Raw genomic sequence first — 14,173 nt, 5'->3', positions numbered from 1 at the left:
TTTTTTTTTCACTAAATGTTAAGTATCAATGTAATCGTTTTTATAATAATAGATTAGTACACAATTGTATGTCAACACATTATTTATTACCTTAAACTGTCTGGAATTTATTATTAAAGGGTTGCGCTTGCGTAAAATTTACTATCGTGGAAATTCAGCTTTTTTGCGTTTTGGCTAATCTCATCCCTGAAGTTAAACGTACGTTTACTAAAGAATCTGTTAAAATTGATTGTGTCAAAGCGTGATGACTTAAAAGTGCAATTAAAAATTGCCATTTTTAAAAAAAATATTTATTGTGTTTAGAAGCTCTCGCGGGCCGCACTTCAGTAGTCGAAGGGCCGCATTTGGCCCGCGGGCCGCAGGTTGTGCACCCCTAGTGTAGTTATTTGACTCTACGTTCTTGGTTGAATTATAGTGTTATGATCTAGTTTGCCCAAAGCTTGTTTATTATTCAATATCAGTTTTTACTATTTCACCTCTTTATCTTTTTCAATAATTATTTAATCAAAATTCTCCTACGTCAAAATAAATTTCAGATTTTGAGTTAAATAAAGATTTGTTTTGCGAACAGTAATGACAGTTTGGGAATAATTTTCCCTAACATTTTGATTGTTTCTATTTTAGTTTGAAAAGAAAAATACTGTCGAAAATACTCAGTTGAGGAAATACTTTTGTTGATTATTGTAAGCTCTGGTTAATGGTTACACTCTGTGATAATTTCATGTATGCGAGTATTACTAGTGTTATAATTTTAGGATTCAGAAATGAAAACTCCACTCCATACTGCCATTTCTAATCAAAACCCTGTGATAATCAGTTTGCTTTTATCTTGTCCGACTATCGATTTGAGTTTGAGGGACAGACATAATTGCACTCCATTTGCTGCTGCAATGACAGTTCGAAACAATAAAGCGGCAGAATCCATACTTGCAAGAGAACCTAAAGCTGCAGAACAGGTAACTAAAACACATTCAACTTTAAAATATATTTTCGTACTTTTTTTTTTTTTTGTTTTTTTACTAATAAACAAAACAGACTCATTTGTTATGTCTTTAAAAATGGTTTGAACCATAAGATAGTTTTCTTCATGTGATTGGGAATTCCAATTTTACAATAGTAATCAGTGTTTTTTTTATGAGCATAATTTATTCTTAAAACATAAGAGTACTAAATAAGTGTAACTGAAACAATTTTTTTCAGAAACTTTGTAAAAAAATTCTTTATTACAGCAAATATTAATATTTTTAAAAAAATGGAATTTGTTATTTTCGTTCCTGATTAATGTATCTTTAAAATTATTTTGTATTTTGTAAAACTTCTTTTGTAAGAATTGTATGATAACTGTTAGACAAATAAAGGCTAAAAGGTATAAGTTTCGATTTTCGTTAGTCATCGAAGAGAACAATTTCGTGCGTTCAACTTGCATCGGTGACGTGACGTCATGGTCTGCGGAGATCGGCCAGTTTCTTTTAATTTGCTGTAGGTCTTTCTTGCATGGATCATGACGTCACCTGTATTTAAGCTTCTGTTGAAGCAGATTATTTTGTGTTCTTTCTTTTCATTAGTAACTCTGTATGTGATAGTTTGCTTACCAATGTTTTTAAATAAACTTATTTCTTTAGAAACTATGTTTTTTGTTTTGTTGACTAACAGATATGATATTCTGCGACAATCTCGGATGTCAATAACTCATAATAAGTTTTCATAAATAAGATTTAACAGGTGTAAAAATTAAGAAAATTTACTGACTGATCCAAATATGTATGTGCCCGTATAACTTATTACTAGTCTATACTTATTTGCACAGGTAGGCTCACATGATCCTATTTTATTTTCACAAAAAAAAAATCGTATTAATGAAACAAAATAAATTTAATACTTACTATTTTTAAATTTGTGTTAACTTACTAAATGAAGTAAGTGAAGTTTTGTATGAATCAAAATTTTATCATTATGTTATAATAAACAGATTTAATGTTACCTATTTATCTTAAGTAAAGAATTATATTAGATATTAAAGGTTAAAATATATATATATATAAAAAAGTAAAATTTCGGAAACATTACTAAGAATGTGTGATCTTTGCAATTATGATGAAGAAATGGCAGGATTTTATTCCTGAGTCACAGACCAAAACAATAAAATCATCTCTTTACGCTTAAATGATGGTAATCGATGCTGCCTGGTCTGAGAGACAGTTTATTATTTCAAATTACTCCTAGTTTGGATTTGTCCAACTGATTTATCGGATCATAAATTTAAAGTTTACCCTCTAAAACATGCCAATAGTTTATTTAAATCATCAGTCTCTAATTTCTTCTAATGATATATTTCAGTATGACAACAGAGGAAGGAATTTCTTGCACATCGCTATTCAAAAGAAAGACATTGAAAGTGTTCTCTTTTTACTAAGTATTCATGTCAACATACATTCGAGGGTTCAAGATTCATCACAGGCCACGCCTTTGCATTTAGCAGTTGAAGTTGGATCTGAGATTATTCTCAGAAATCTGGTAATATCATCTTTGAATTGTTTTTTGCTGGTTTGAAATATGAAATCTAATTTAAAGAATTGACTTTTTTATTATCTCCCTTTCTTTTAAGTAATATCAATGTAGCAAATTAAACACTTCATGTTATAACTTTAAAAAAAAAAATTAAAAAAACAGTTAGAGTGAAAAGGCGGGATCTTCAGAGGTATGGGCTATTCAAATAATGGCATAAATGTATATACTGAAAAACTTTTTTTCTGAATTTTAAGTAGATATAGTGTTTCCATATTTACCGAACAAATTTTATTTAGATTAGATTGATATTAGATGTTCTTAGAATAGGATCTATATATTACTTTTTTTATATTCTAAACTTTTTATTTTTAAAAAGAAATTACAGTTTTGATCCTAATTACTAAAATTTTAAACTCTTTCTGAAGAATCTAAATATTTTTCAATTTAGCTTTTAAAAAAATTTCGTTAAAAGGCGATAACATTAACAACTTTTTATCAATTTGAAATTTAAAGTTCTGAAAAATGTTTTTCATGCAAAGCAATGAGTATTTATCAATATTTCTTTTTCATAAATTTAAAATAAGAATTTCTTTTTAGAAAGAAGTTTGTTTTTTAGACTCGACTACATATTTGTTGACAATAAAAAAAAGTTATTCAATTGTGTATATTGTTTGGCTTCTTTTTAATTATCCTAAGTTTGCTTTCAGCTTTACCTATGTTTGATTTTTTTTTCTCCTATTGACCTTAGGGCAAAATCAGACAAAAACTTCAGTGCTAAACTCTATTCTGCCTGCTAGGATAGTATTTTTAGCAAAATAGCTCAAAAGGAAAGGTCTAGGATAGTTCAAACGCTGACTAAACAGTATAAAATGTAACGGCATTTTAGTGAAATGTTTAACCTTATTTTACATTAAAAAAAATCAATTGAACAAAAATTAAAAATAAACTTTCACAAAAATATTGGCACAAATCACACTTCTCTTATATTTTTAAAGTAAATTAAAGTTTTTTATTTTAAGCATAAAGAAATGCTCAATTTGTTCATAAATCTTATTACTAGTGAAATTTTAAAATTTGTTTTCAAACAGAAACAAAGGATCTATAATGGTATCCAAACTCGATTGGTAAACTTTGTGTTTCGTCCTTTTTGCAAAAGCTACTTTTCTGACTTTAGTATTTTTGCCAAAAACTTCTTCAATCCACTGTAGAAAACTGTAGACCACTAACTGTAGAAAAACGTAGTGGGAGGCCATAAAACTTCGGAAAATATAGTAACTCTCAAAAAAAGGAAAGAAATGTGACGGATAGTTATTAAAATTATTATTTTGACTCAAAGTTGCTTAAAGTATACTTTGGGGTAATTAATACTTAACCCTTTTAGTTGCTTGCCGGTGCTCAAGTAAATGATTTAACACCACAGAAACAAACAGCCCTTCACATTGCTGCTCTTCATGATAACAGTAACCTCTGTTCCATATTAATAGAAAATGGTATTGATTTTGATGCTCTTGATAACAATCAAAACAATGGTAAGTTATGAATCTTCTTATTTCAACTCTCACTCAATACTGTTTCTTTTTGTCCTTCTGTTATTGTTTTTACAAGACACCGTTCTGTTTGCTCTGCTGTCTCTTCTTTAACCTCTCTCACTTAATAGCCATAGCTCTCAGAATCTGCAACTACTACTGTGCCACCATAAAATGGGAACCAGGTTAAAAGTTATACAGGCTGATATGCCCGGGGAATTTAAACATTTTGATACAGTATGAATTTTTTACCCTTACATGCTATATAAATAATGAGTCAAAAATACTGATGAAGCACTCTCTCAAATTCTGATGATACTGGATGGGGCCAGAGAAACTGTACCTAAGGCAGAGAAGAGAAAAAAGTGTTATATTTGATAAAACCTAAATGTTATTTAATTTAATTATTTCAATAAGAATTTCTAAAACAAAACAAAGTTCATTTATTCTTTTTTATCCTCTAATTATGTTTATTTGTTATGAAAGAAAATTTACCTCAATGGCTGCACATAAAAATATAATAATTACCAAGTTGAAATTGCATTGTGAAAACAAATGCAAGCTTTTTATAACTCTTGCTTATAATCTGCTTCAAATCTTTAATGAAATTCCACAATGTCACAGTAGGTGGGATTTTTTTTTCTCTCAATTATAAAGATTGATTAAAACATCAAGCTTAATATTTGTATTTCCTTAAACTATTTTGTTTTGTCTTTTTGCCTTAATAAGTTCCTTTAAATAAATAGTTTAAATCAGAACATGCAAAAAAAAAATGCAGTCTAGTTTAGTGTTATAATCATGTCTGATTTATTTGCTATCTTTGATAGAAAAATCTTACAAACTATATTTGGTTGAGTTTAAGAAGCTGATTTCTATAAAAGAAGAACAAACACAAAATTTGGCCAAATTTTTAAGGATAATGATGTTAATTCCTAAATTAAACATAATGTGATTTTCAGGGCACATTTGCCACTTAAATCCAACTAGCCCTATGCACAAGATTTTCAATCACAAACCAATTGGTCACAGAGTTAGAAGACACCCGATACTTTGATGGCAGGACTCTATCAACATTGATTTTAAAGCAATCAAAGTAATGAACTTACATGATCTGGCTGCAAAGAAAATGAAATGGTGAAATGTTCTAGTGAAAACTAGGGCCCACCCTGGGCTGTCATGTTAGTGATGATGATAACTTTTGATTTATACGTAAAATAAAAATCTTGCTGTGAAAGTCATGTTTTTTTTTGACAGATTAATAGTAGATTTAGTCATATATTATCATTTTACATTTGAAAAAGGTATTTAAGCAACTAAAAGTTTGGACTTTTTAAAGATCTTAAGAGTTTTTTAAGCCCTAGTGGTAACATCACTGTGGATTTTATTTTTTTACATAATGATGAATACACTTCAAATTCTTTGGATATGTTCTAATTTGATAAATGAAATTAATATTCATTTGATTCTTTATCTGTGATTTTTCACTGAATCTCTTTCTTAGTTTGCTTTAAAACTTCTTTTTTAGCTCTTCATGTTGCATGTCAAAGAGGTAATTTGGCTTCCTGCCGTATCCTTTTAACTGAATCTCATGTTAATGCTGAAGCTGTCAATTTAAGGTACGATAATAATTTTCTACTACAAAATATCTCTCTATGGTTATCTCTCCATCAATTTAATTTCATTTATTTCTATAATTTTTTATTTTTAGAAGTTTTTTTAAACAAATAAGTAATAAATTTCTTTACATCTCAAAGTAATTGCTATTTCTCATATTTTTACTCTTAATCACTAATTTATCACTTATTTTTTCTGCCATTTTTACTAATTATTATAAGAATAATTTTTATTTTTTATCTTTAATGGACAGTCTATACTTGCAGTGAATTTAAGACAAAAACATTATATCCTTCTTATTTTGAATTCAGAGAAGTGAACTGCTGAATCCAGTGTCTTGATTAACTCATCTTCTTTTATATTTAGTGCAATATAGTTTAGTGCTCTTAGGTGTTTGGAAAACTCAGAAGATTTAAAATTAGCTTAAAATACTTTATAGGAGAATAAACTTTAAAGAAGTTTTTTTTTTAAATCTTAATTTTTTTCTTTAACCCTTTTCCACAAAACTGATATTGCAAATGTGTTCTGAGGTGATTTTCAATAATGTAACAATTTTACATTAGAAAATGTTTTTATGGAAAGTTATTGAAATAGTGTTTGCTGAAATGTTTGAGTAATATTTTAAAAATGCAATTATTACTTTATTATGGTTTTTGGTTTATTCTTGGAATTAAAGATAAGAGTTTTAAATTTTTTTAAGAGTTGTATGAATTTTGTGATAAACAGATTTATATTACAAGGCATATTATTTATATTACACTCCTTAAAACATTGAGGATTATTTATAACTCATTCGATTTACAAGTGTATATCCTGGAGAAAATCTGCAGCTCAGTCTTCAGACATTAAAAAGTTTGCCTGTGATTCCAAATCAGACTTTTTTCTTTTAATTATTTTTTTTATTAAATTTCAGTTAAAAAATGAAAATATTTTTAAAAATCAATTCTCTTAATCTAAATAAATGAAAATTACTAATTTTAGATTATAAGTTTTTCAGCAATTGAGAAAAATTTCACATGGAATCCTGAATTTTGGATCTTGTAATTTATTTATTTATTTTTAAGATTACAAAAAGAAAAAAAAAGTCTTAACTTTCAAGGAAGCTTGAAAAAAAAAATTTTAATTATTTTTTTAAATTTTTCTTACTTTCTCTGAGCAATCCTCCTCCGTAAACCTGAATTAAAAAATAATCTGCAGTGTCCTTTGCCATCCTGCAGATTTTGAAAGGATCTATCAATATGTAGGTATATCATGATATTGTATCACACAAGCAGATATTTTTTCAGCATGACAGCAATTTTACATTGCTGTAAAATATCTTATAATTTTTTTTATGCTTTTAAGATTTTTGTCCACCTGTATTATTCACTTTTGTTCGTAATTGATGTGTTGAAGTGCCGTATGTATTATTTTTAAGAATAGTTTTCTGGATAATCAGATTTTTTTTTTGCTTTGAATTAAGTATGAACTCTATAACCTGTATCTAGAAAGAAGAAAAATATAAAAACTTCTTATGATTGAGAAAGTTCTTCGCGGGATATAATTTAATAAGCATTGTATGTGTTGTAACTATATAAGCTTAAGTTGATATCCTGTGTCTGAAGTGAATCTATTGTAAAATTATCAGTTTTTATCTATAAACTATTTTAAAGTGATTTCTGTTTTTAATACTTTCTTATTCTGATGGTTTTCTAAGTATTTCTTCGAAGAACTTTCAAATAAATTGACTTGAAAAAAAAACAGTTTGATTTTATTTTTTTTTTTGGTAAGCATACAGAGCAATTGACTAAATTTATAGGACCTTCCGTTGATGAATGCTGTAGATTACTACGCTGCCCTGGGTGTTAAGAAGCACCTGCAAAATTTGACTAAAAAATAAAAGTTTTTCATCAGAAATGCTGCACTGTCAGATATGCCTCACAAAAATTTACTACATGAACAGTTACAGGGTAAACACATCTGTTACAAATAACAGATTATAAACAAAATAAATGATTAAACATTCTAAAGTCATTAAAATAATTACATATACATACAATGTAAATAATAGACAATAAATTAATACATGCTATCTTACTTTAAGTCAGAAATTATACATTTTGATAATTTTCATTCTAACTTTTCAAATGTGTGCAAAAATGTACGGTGTACAATTGTCCGCAATTGTGATGTAAAATAATAGAGGCTAATTTAAAATACTCCAATTTTATGTGAACCAAATGATAAGGAACCTAAAATAATAAAAATAAGTAATTAAAATATAATAAATTGATAATTAGAATAAAATTTATCAGAAATGGTTTCAATGAAAGATCTATAAATTCCGGAAATCAAATTACAGATGCTGTGAAAATCATGTATTTGTAATAATGCCAGAATGTGGCCAATTATTCCATCTCCGGTCAATTGAATGATTTAAAAAAGAAATAAGAATATTTGTAATACAATATCGCTTGTATTCTCTCTTAGAGGACAGAATCCCCTTCATGTGCTGGCTCAATATGGCAAAGAAAATGCTGCAGCAATCTTTGATCTTTTTCTTGAATGTATGCCTAATTACCCCATTGACAAGCCAGATGCTGAGGGCAATTCACGTAAGGTTTTATTTGTTATTTTTTATAAAATTTCGCTCTAATGTTCATGTCATGAGTCTTTCTCTAACAAATAGATATTTAGAATATTCTATTATATTTAACTTGCATTACTGAATTTGAAAGTAGGATATTTCTTATATTTTTACCCTCAGACCGATATTAATAACTTCTACTTTTTTGCCATCTTGACCCATAATAGTTACAGCAATTTTTTTTCATCCTTTTCAATGAATGGTGAATTTAATGCAATAACATCAGGGGTCTGTCGAGGCCAAATTTACGACCATTTAGCAGTACCATCACACATTCAACTTTAGGAAAAACGGTAATTTCCCAAAATACTTTTTCTTAAAATTTTATTTTTGTATCCCGTAAGAAACGATAAATCCATATTTTTACCCTATTTTTGTGTTGTTTTTTTTTAATATAATTTTTAATTTTCACAAATTATATCTAAATTTTCACAAAACAGGTACCTCTCAGAAAAACCTAAACAGGCCTCTGAACATTTAACCTCTACTATTAATGCCAAATCCCTCACTCATGACCAGTTGGTTTTTGAATTAGCAAAACAAATTATATGTGGCATGTGTTTTTATCCAATGCCAAAATCATAAATTTAAGCTTCTTTGATTAATATTACTTTTTTTGTTAATTAAATGGATTACTTGTTTCTCAATGTCTATTTTCTGAGAAATAATATTAAATGAACAGCTGTTTAACTTTTCTAGGTATTTGACTTGGATTACTTTCTATTCAACCTTGTTTCTCTTTTAAATTACAATAGGTGTTCAGTGGGAAAATTCCATACAATTTTTATTTACACTGTGTTTTATTGAAAGCCATCATTCTCCAAATAATTATCTGATTACAAACATCAGGGACTCAGTGTCAATGCTCTGCTCCAGATAACAGCAATTTTACTGTGTACGTGTAGGGCCCGCCTAAGAATTCGCCACCTCTCCAAATGTGATGAAGTCCTAAATTTGGCAAATGATTTTTCCCACTGGAAATGAAAATATATATTTAACTCAATCCTCAAAATTACGTCAAAATGAATTTTTCTAAACAAATCAATATTTTTTATTTGATTACGGTAATTTTCAGTAGATATGCTGCATAACCAATTAGAATTGCATCCAAATAATATAATCCCGAAACAGACTACGATAAAGTAGTTTTCTATGAGAAAAAAATGAATCATAAATAATTTTTAAGATTGGCATTTGGTGAATACTTTTGAAATTTGGCTAATAATTTGTAATCCTTAGTGCGGGCCCTGTATGTATATGTATATATATATATGTATATATGCACACGCTTTTGAGTTTCAGATTTTAATTTGAAATTACTGTTATAAAAAGAAGCATTGAAAAATAATAGCATAATCATCAGCTCACACAGAAAATACAAATTTAATTCACAGTTCAGTTATTTCTTCAGTCCTAAGAAAATTAAACCTTTACATTTGATCTTAAATCATATATAATGTTTTTTAATACTTTGGAAAGTCTTTCCATAGAAAGTTGGCTAACGGGTGACAGACCTCTTCTTTGTCTGTAGTAAAATTGCTGCAGCAATTTAGAGCTCTAACTTTAGACCCAGACTCTCCTGCTGCAGCTCTCTAAATTATATTTAAAAGGAATGGAAGTTTCTTTTTTTTTATTACATTCTGTGCAAGCTTTCAGATACTGTGATTCAGGCAGTGTTATGAACTTTCTGTGTGTAATAATTTAATGATTCTTTTTATATAAATTGCTACTTACATTTATTCAGCCTTTTCTCAAAGACATTACTTCATTTGAGAGTATTTTTCATTACTATTATAGGAAAGCTGGTATTTATTTAATTTTATTTGTAATCTTCTATTTTATGTTGTATTTACTCTTCAGCTCTTCTTCTTGCATATATGAATGGTAATGGAAATTTGTGCCGAGCTCTAGTGCGTTCAGGGGCATGCCTTGGTAGTTGTAATCGTCAAGGTGTAAATATTTTCAATAACCAAGTTGCCACAAAGCAATTACTTTATAGGCTTTTGGGTATGTCAAAAATTACTTTCTTGAACAAAATGAGTAATAATTATTTTTAATTTTTTCAATAAATCTATTTATAAAATAATGTGGAAATTTTGTGAATGTCTTAGTATTAATGGTAGAACTTTTAGTACCTAAATAAACATGTGTTGTCTAAGTATTTTCATTTTTGCCTATATGTAATTAAAACCTATATGTAATTTATGAATGATTTTTATTATTCATTAAACATTGAATTTAGTTTAACATATGCACAAAAACATTTTAATACAAAAATGTAATGACATTTAAATCAGTACTAATTATAAAATCCAAGAATTTTCTTTTTTAAAACTAAATTTAATGAACTTTGAAAAAAAAATTAAAAATCAATTTTAGCTAGGATTTTTGTTTTCTTTTAGATTATCTACCAAAAGAACCACCTTGGTGTGAACTAGAAAATTGTATGGAGTGTTCATCGAAATTTGGAATCAAAACTCGTAAACATCATTGGTAAGTTTTAAAGAAATATATTGTAAGTATTTAAACTGTTATGATTTAAATTTGATCCAAATCCAGTTTTTCTGACGATTAGCTTCATTTAATGTTCTTTTTTTTTCTTTCCGAAAACAATATGGAAAATATTTTTAACGCGTTGAAAATATCCATACCTGTCAGAATCTAGCTTATTCTAAATTACTTGAACTGCTTTTTATCATCACTCAAAGCTATATTATCATAATTATATGTGTACTAAACACTAGGATTTTGTGTTTTATGAAAAATGTTCCGTTATAATTAAGCATGAACATGAGAAGATTCAAATTAAATACAAAAGGAAACTCTCATGGGACTTAAGCTAGGAAGGACAGACCTGCATTAATACCAATAATCAATCCAGACTAAAAGGCCAGTAATGATGATGACATTATCCAAGTTGAGACAGAAGCAAACTTAAACATGCCAGGGCAAACTGAAAAGCTTCTTTAAATAATTATCAGCCAATTATCATGAATATTTTCCGTTTTATTTATTCCTTTGGAATTTTTACCTTTACTTGTGATTCTACATAAGCTCTTTAGTTTTTAGCAAATTAAATCTGAAAATTAATTTCACATCAGCTTGCTAAAATTATTTTATTAACCTGACATATCTACTAATACATTTTAAATTTGAATATTCTTTATCACATTTAAAAAGATAAGACTTTCTTATTTTAAACTATAACAATAAAAATAAATTAATATTGAAGATATTAATGTTGCTCATTTAAATTATAATTCCTTCAGATTTTATATATTTATGCTTATTTCATCTCGTGCTGATTTTGTTTGAAGATTCTTTTGATCACTCATGTAATAAATAAATTACATGCAGAACAGTTTATTACATGCTTTTTTTTACATTCCCATTTTAAATTAAGCTTTTACTGTATAATATATTTTTTGATTATATAATAAGTTTTACAACCGTTTTGTCCTTTCTTTCACAATCTCTCTGAATTTTCTGACAGATATGGTGTTCTATAATTACCTTTTAGAATTCTGTCAAAAAGTATAAACATTAGAATAAGGCTTTCAATATCCATTAAATCACTAGAGATGAATTTTAAAAATTAAAAACTAGTTTGATTGACCAATGAAACTTGGAAGTGTTTCTAATAATTACCTATCAGCTCTAATCACTTTTTTTCCTTTATAGTAATTTGTTAAATAACAATCGCTTTTTTGTTTGTTTTCTTCTCTTAAATGCAAACTTGTGATTTCTGATGTGCATATTTTTTTTTACTTAAATTGTAAAAATTAACAGGAATGAGTTTAAAAGTCCCTTTATTCATATTTTTGCCAACTAAATGACAATGTAAATTATAGTTATTATCAATTAGTGTTTTCAGTTACATTTCATATATGTTTATGGAGCATACTTTATTTGCAAGTTGTTCAATCTTTAATTAACTAATTATAAAATTAATAGATTTTTTTATATTTTTGTTATTATTATTATTCATTTACTTGATGTTTTTTCACTTTTTAGTCGCCATTGCGGTCGTGTTTTATGTGGAAAATGCTCAGATAAAGATGTTCCCATATTGAAATTTGGACTTAACAAGCCTGTTAGAGTGTGTGAACTTTGTTTTGATGTTTTGACTGTTGGTGCCATTTAATTTACCCTTATTGGTTGTGCTAGTCTGTGTTAGTATACTTAAATGTTTCTGTTTTAGTTGTAGATTTTATATTAATGTTTAAAAATGTTCCTGTTGAAAAAAAGATATTTTAATAAGTCTTATTTCTCTAGTGATTTATAATATTCCAAATATAAAATGTTCCATATAAATCTTTATCATCCTTGCTTACAAATTTCTGACGGAACATGTGCAAAGAGTTTTTTTATATCATAAATATATGTTTCTCTTTCCCCCTTTTTTTAAAAAAAATAAGACATACAGTTTTTAAAACACAGCATGCAACGCTTTTGAAAAATGTATATAAATATTCAGCAGGCATCGAGATTTAGATTTGTTCCAATTATAAGTAAAATTCTACCTTTAAGTATTACCACACTTGATAGAATATTGAAACCTTTAACAACATCTGCCAGTGTTGTTATAAAAAGCAATCAAGTCATACACTGTAAAAAATGCAACCATTACATTTAAATTTACTTGAGTACCTTATTTTACCAAATTTAGTAACATTCCCAGAATCGTATGAGTATAATGTATTGTCTTTTTTACTATGAAGCATATATTTATATGTTGTAACAGTTAACTATTTTTATTTTTTGCTACATCATGAACTGTTGGTATTGACGTAATAAAAAATAATTGCCAAATAGATAGAATCTGATTTTTTCTAAAATGATATTAACTGGAACATCTTTTCCTACAATTTTGATAGTCACTTTATTGCACATGAGAATTATAAAATAGCTTCAGTTGTTAAAAGCTTTGTCATATTGTAGAAAAAAATTGAATGAAGTTATAATAAATATTTCAAGCTTTTATTCAGGACAACTTGTATTCAATAATTTGGTGAGTAATAATAAATAAAGCAAGAAGCAACTGTTTTTGAAAAAAAATCATCAGCAGTCTTTGTTTCTTTCATTTTTAATTATGTTTGACAAAAGTACTCGTAAAAATTATGTCAAATTAGCTTCAAATATTTTGTTTCCAAACTGACTTATATTTATTCTAAAATATCTATTTAATTAATTAAAATATCTTTTATTTAATTAATAATTAAATATAATTTTATTAAATATCTATCTATTTGGATTTTGGTATTAAAGCTTAATTCTAGAAAGTAATCTTGTAATAATCAAATTATAAGGCTTTAAACTCTTGTTATTTTTGTGATCTCCTGCATGACTTGTTAAATGTATTGTTTTTCAAAACAAGTCATAAATATTTTATGTTTTTTTTTTTTTTTTTCCTTTTATGGGACCAAAAAAAATACACCAATCGGTTTTTTGATCTCAAAACTTCTGGGATGAGATTTTTCCGCTTTTTAGCGGATTTCCGCTTTTTTCACTTTTATCTCTTAAATTTCAGCTTTTTTATCAAAAATTCAGATTTTCTAAAAATTTCATTTTTTTTTTTATAAGTATTCCGCTTTTTCAGAAAATTCACAGATTTTCAATGAGAAACAGAAAATTCAAACTACAGAGCTACCAATCCTTTCTCATTTTTACATATTTTAGCTATTTTCTCCCCTTTTACTCTCAGCAGATAAGATTTTCAGACTCCAGATAGATCCGATTTTTGTAGTTCAAACGACTCTGCTTCTGACAAGCATTTTAGAGGTCCCAAGCCTGGAATCTGCTAATATCTCGATTCTTATTCACACGATTTTAATATCAAACATAGCTTTTCATATTTGCGTGTTGCGATTCTTATTCACGCGATTTGAAGGCACATGTT

General features: G+C 27.4%; 1 protein-coding gene across 2 annotated transcripts in view; it reads left to right on the top strand.

The window, feature by feature from the left end:
• LOC107454558 (rabankyrin-5) overlaps positions 1 to 13,261 on the top strand; it is a 52,276-nt gene extending 39,015 nt beyond the window's left edge. For both annotated transcript variants that reach the window (XM_043047053.2, XM_016071790.3), the window contains 8 exons: positions 756 to 956; positions 2,338 to 2,514; positions 3,890 to 4,037; positions 5,560 to 5,650; positions 8,118 to 8,242; positions 10,135 to 10,281; positions 10,677 to 10,767; positions 12,289 to 13,261. In XM_043047053.2, coding sequence (XP_042902987.1) covers positions 756 to 956; positions 2,338 to 2,514; positions 3,890 to 4,037; positions 5,560 to 5,650; positions 8,118 to 8,242; positions 10,135 to 10,281; positions 10,677 to 10,767; positions 12,289 to 12,418 — 1,110 coding nt within the window. In that variant the 3' untranslated portion in view covers positions 12,419 to 13,261. The remainder of the gene's footprint in view (positions 1 to 755; positions 957 to 2,337; positions 2,515 to 3,889; positions 4,038 to 5,559; positions 5,651 to 8,117; positions 8,243 to 10,134; positions 10,282 to 10,676; positions 10,768 to 12,288) is intronic.
• Positions 13,262 to 14,173: the final 912 nt, after the last annotated feature.

Source organism: Parasteatoda tepidariorum, chromosome 2, assembly GCF_043381705.1.
Source record: "Parasteatoda tepidariorum isolate YZ-2023 chromosome 2, CAS_Ptep_4.0, whole genome shotgun sequence".
Taxonomy (NCBI): domain Eukaryota; kingdom Metazoa; phylum Arthropoda; class Arachnida; order Araneae; family Theridiidae; genus Parasteatoda; species Parasteatoda tepidariorum.
This window is presented reverse-complemented; position numbering and strand designations above follow the sequence as displayed.